Genomic DNA, 5,109 nt, shown 5'->3' with positions numbered 1-5,109 from the left:
TACCGGATGGCAAGTGCTCACACAGAAGTACACCTTGAGTTCAACGACCAGCTGACCTCATTAAGGACCAAGTTCATGAGGCGGAGGAAACCATGCATCTTCCAAGTGAAGAGTTCGTCGGGGGAACAGTGTTCATTCTAAAGGACAGTATCGACTCACGAGGCTGTGAAAAACACCGGTGCTTGAATAGAATACAGTTAAGGGGGAGCTCGTTTTCACGATTTTCCAACTTGGGGTCTTACTCAATTCGTCTGGCTGTATTGATGTATATACAAAGCAATCGAGGACCAACACAAGCCAATTGGCGCTGGGGAAACCCAATTTTCTAGATGTTTGAAGTCTGACATGGCAGACATGGGCCTTCCTTAAAAAACAGCTTGTCTATGCGGCTGCTTACCTACGAATAGAAGTAGTTAAGATTTGTTGCACAACAAACGAGGCAGGGTACCACGTAGATGTGGTCGACTAGGTCGACCTTTGTGCCAGCCGAGCTGGTTACACTTAAGGAACGCCCTATGAGACGACGGATGACGACAGGACCTAAAAGGAACTCATTGCTCAAATAGAAAATCAATTTCCGTGATAAAGCAGCCACTCTGCAAGAAATAAAGTGCCTACAGTGTATGTACAGGTCAACACTCGAGCATAAAAGGAGTTTCAAAAAGGAGAGGATGGTTCGGTCAAACTACCAGGGGGTTCACCGGAATTCATCGCTAGCCTAGTTCAGCTGATCGCAGGTGTCAGTTTTTCTGTTCGTTTCTCCAGTATCTGGTCACAAAAAGCGTCCGCTGCCATCAAAGTAACCCCAGTCATCGCCGGTTCCCAGGAGGAGCTTTGTGAACGTTTTACTTCCCGAATCAGGTAGCTGTGGAGGTAGAAAAGATGCAGTAGTGATCGGCGCATTCAAATAGGACAGGCGGGAAAAATGGGTGAACAATACCATTGCAGGTAGGTACGTATACAAAAGACCGACTCGTTGGTGGGAGACCGTCCAGTAAACTGGAAGTTAAAGGAGTGCAAATACACTCGAGAAGTTTTCTTGCATGCAATTCGTGAAGAGTCTGATTCGACCGCTAGCCGACAAGCAGTCGGTGTGCGGTGGATGTGGAACTCTCATAAATCGTCTGGAAAATGTCAGTCGAAACACATGTCAGAACAGGATGACCCATTAGATAACTGTTCGTATAGCAATCGCCTGTATCTTTTGAAGGATCCCAGTCCACGAAGAGTCCAAAGCAGTGTTCACATCCAGTACGTCTCCTGATTGCAAGAAATTAGGCTTCCCTGTTTTTCCCTTTGGGGTGTATAATTGTGAACAAAAATCAACAGAACCCATATGTGTCCAGCACAGAAAACAAACCAACAGCCCATAGAATTCATAATTGCTCGTGCATTGTAATCCAATTTGAAGGAAGCTGCTCAACGAGCCGGTCGAATGGAAGGTATGTGGGCCACGGTACGGCACAAATCGTAAACTAGCCAGTGAGATGCCGATAAAACTGCATCTTACCGGCGAATCAATTTAAGGGATATGAAATACTCTTAAAGTTATGTAAATGAAAGNTTTGGACCAAGAGAAGCGTCGCATGGCGCCTAGATCAGTTAGTGGAATTGCGTGATAATGTCGGACGTCCCATATTGCCGGTTTCGCGAGGAGTACGGTTCAAAACATTGTCCTAAAATGAACGCTCCTGTGACGAATCGAACAGTTAACTTGAAGTTCATTCTTTGTGATTTGCCCAGTACTCCCAGGTGGGGAGGACATAAGCAGACCAACACCTGATCACCTCTGAATAATTAAAAAGCTTTACCTGAAGAGCCGTTGACCTTTGAAGAGGAACTGATAAATTCGCAGTTGATTAAACCGAACAACGCCGAAGCTTAGAAGCTTAGCACGTGATATAGTGGATTGGTCTTACCGGATGGCAAGTGCTCACACAGAAGTACACCTTGAGTTCAACGACCAGCTGACCTCATTAAGGACCAAGTTCATGAGGCGGAGGAAACCATGCGTCTTCCAAGTGAAGAGTTCGTCAGGGGAACAGTGTTCATTCTAAAGGACAGTATCGACTCACGAGGCTGTGAAAAACACCGGTGCTTGAATAGAATACAGTTAAGGGGGAGCTCGTTTTCACGATTTTCCAACTTGGGGTCTTACTCAATTCGTCTGGCTGTATTGATGTATATACAAAGCAATCGAGGACCAACACAAGCCAATTGGCGCTGGGGAAACCCAATTTTCTAGATGTTTGAAGTCTGACATGGCAGACATGGGCCTTCCTTAAAAAACAGCTTGTCTATGCGGCTGCTTACCTACGAATAGAAGTAGTTAAGATTTGTTGCACAACAAACGAGGCAGGGTACCACGTAGATGTGGTCGACTAGGTCGACCTTTGTGCCAGCCGAGCTGGTTAAACTTAAGGAACGCCCTATGAGACGACGGATGACGACAGGACCTAAAAGGAACTCATTGCTCAAATAGAAAATCAATTTCCGTGATAAAGCAGCCACTCTGCAAGAAATAAAGTGCCTACAGTGTATGTACAGGTCAACACTCGAGCATAAAAGGTTTTACAAATTCGCTTCAAAAAGGAGAGGATGGTTCGGTCAAACTATCAGGGGGTTCACCGGAATTCATCGCTAGCCTAGTTCAGCTGATCGCAGGTGTCAGTTTTTCTGTTCGTTTCTCCAGTATCTGGTCACAAAAAGCGTCCGCTGCCATCAAAGTAACCCCAGTCATCGCCGGTTCCCAGGAGGAGCTTTGTGAACGTTTTACTTCCCGAATCAGGTAGCTGTGGAGGTAGAAAAGATGCAGTAGTGATCGGCGCATTCAAATAGGACAGGCGGGAAAAATGGGTGAACAATACCATTGCAGGTAGGTACGTATACAAAAGACCGACTCGTTGGTGGGAGACCGTCCAGTAAACTGGAAGTTAAAGGAGTGCAAATACACTCGAGAAGTTTTCTTGCATGCAATTCGTGAAGAGTCTGATTCGACCACTAGCCGACAAGCAGTCGGTGTGCGGTGGATGTGGAACTCTCATAAATCGTCTGGAAAATGTCAGTCGAAACACATGTCAGAACAGGATGACCCATTAGATAACCGTTCGTATAGCAATCGCCTGTATCTTTTGAAGGATCCCAGTCCACGAAGAGTCCAAAGCAGTGTTCACATCCAGTGCGTCTCCTGACTGCAAGAAAGTAGGCCTCCCTGTTTTTCCCTTTGGGAAGCTGCTCGAATGGAAGGTATGTGGGCCATGGTACAGCACAAATCCTAAACTAGCCAGTGAGATTACGAAAAAACTGCATCTTACCGGCGAATCACGTTAAGGGATATAAAATACTCTTAAAGTTATGTAAATGAAAGTGGGTAAGGAGGTTTTATCCATCGAACCACGTACCAATGGTGTCCCCGCATGTGGCGAATTCCCATGTTCGGCGAAAACATCAACAACAGGCTACCTAATTCACAACCAACCCTGCTTCTGGTGACATCAATATGTGGTAAATAACCACGGATCAATCGATTCCTAAGTGACCTCGTCCGGCGATCCACATTCCAACACAGCTACTATTACAACAACCTTGCTAGAAATAGTACAAATGCATGCGCACTCATGTCGACGAAAACCACGAAATAAAACGCACCAGAAAGGGTTAGATTACTGACCACTTCCAGTAACCGTATGGGCCACGTTCAGCTAAGTGCGAAACCCCAGAAGCCAAGTCGTTCAAATGTTGCTTTATCGACAAATGCATGGCCCCATTGACAGTTGGAAGTGATCAACAGTATTCCGATCCACATTTCTGTGGATTCCGGAAGTTTGCCTAAACCACAAGTTGTGGTACTAGGCCGGCTACTATACACCGAACTACGAATTCCTAACGGGATCCCAAAGTCCACACGGACTCGATGCAAGGTGGTTACAACAGAGCGAAACCCATTGGTTGATTTAAACAACACGTGAGGTGACAAGGTCAAAGAGCGGTGTAAGTTCAGGTCAAAGACAAGAAAGATGGTATAGGCGCAAAACCGGAGCAACGAAAACGGGAAATCACGTCACACCAAAATAAGAATAGAAGACAACCAACACCGCCCCCAAAAGCCAGCATAGCTTTTCCAGATCCACCACCTCAATTTCCCGCATATAAGAATGAGCTCAACGGGAAAATTGCTTTAGCCACGAACGCCTCCCTCAATCCAGAGAATGTGCTTAGAGTGGGTGAGCACCTATCTATCTTTTATTGCTTCCAGCAGGTGGATGAGACGTATATCGCGCCTATTCTTATCAGATGCGGTCTTTACTAGTAGTTGGCTTCCACTACGATGGCTTTAACCGCTGTCGTGGCCTCTCCACTACTGGGGCAACCATGAACACTGTCCCCTTGAGGACAAAAGCCTCGTCACCCCTTCCAGTTTGAGCCAAAAGCTCTTCGTCCCGAGTTCCAAACAGTCAAAAGGGTCATGCAGTCGTTGATAAACCACAAGTTGAACGGTTTGGCTTTTGGGGTTTTGCGCGTAATTCAACGTGGCCCAATTGATTACTGGACACAAATGGACAGTGTCAAATCTAGCTTGCTACGTCCACGATGACCAACGTTTTGCTTGACTCGCTAGGCAAGCCGGATGCAAAAGTTTCATTAACAGGCACGAAAACAACGGTCAAAATGTGGCTGTCATAGGTGTAAACTGATTAGTCAGTTTCATATTTCTGTAAGAGATTTTGAGATGGCAAAGCAGTTGAGGCGCACACCTGTAGACTCGAAGGTCCGTAGTTCGAATCCGACCACTGCGTCTCGACTGCTCCTTTCTAGGTTTGAGCAGCCTAGCAGTATTTCGGCCCTCGTGCTTCCTACGAGTGGCATGGCAGCTAGGCACCGTGAGGGTTCTACAGCTGAGTCATTCATGTAACGACAAGCATTTGTACATGCAAATTCGGTAATGCTAATTTGTCTCCAATAAATGCAGTTTCTAATTGGTTACACCATATAAGTTCCATGGTTTTCGCTCCTTCTTCAGGGCAGTGGTTTTAAGACTGTTGGTCACACACTGCCGCCACCAAACCGAAGAGTGGAAAATCAACCGGACTGACGGTGAAATCCGACTGC

At 46.2% G+C, this 5,109-nt stretch overlaps 1 protein-coding gene across 1 annotated transcript in view; it reads right to left on the bottom strand.

Moving 5' to 3' along the window:
- Positions 1 to 504: 504 nt before the first annotated feature.
- T265_11820 (hypothetical protein) overlaps positions 505 to 5,109 on the bottom strand; it is a gene marked incomplete at both ends in the record, with an annotated part of 21,481 nt that continues 16,876 nt past the window's right edge. The window contains one exon of the mRNA XM_009178595.1: positions 505 to 865. Within this exon, the coding sequence (XP_009176859.1) occupies positions 724 to 865 (142 nt within the window). The remainder of the gene's footprint in view (positions 866 to 5,109) is intronic.

The sequence above is a fragment of the Opisthorchis viverrini genome (genome assembly GCF_000715545.1).
Source record: "Opisthorchis viverrini unplaced genomic scaffold opera_v5_599, whole genome shotgun sequence".
Classification (NCBI taxonomy): Eukaryota; Metazoa; Platyhelminthes; class Trematoda; order Opisthorchiida; family Opisthorchiidae; genus Opisthorchis; species Opisthorchis viverrini.
Note: the sequence above shows the minus strand (reverse complement) of the source record. Positions and strands in the feature narration are given on the sequence as shown.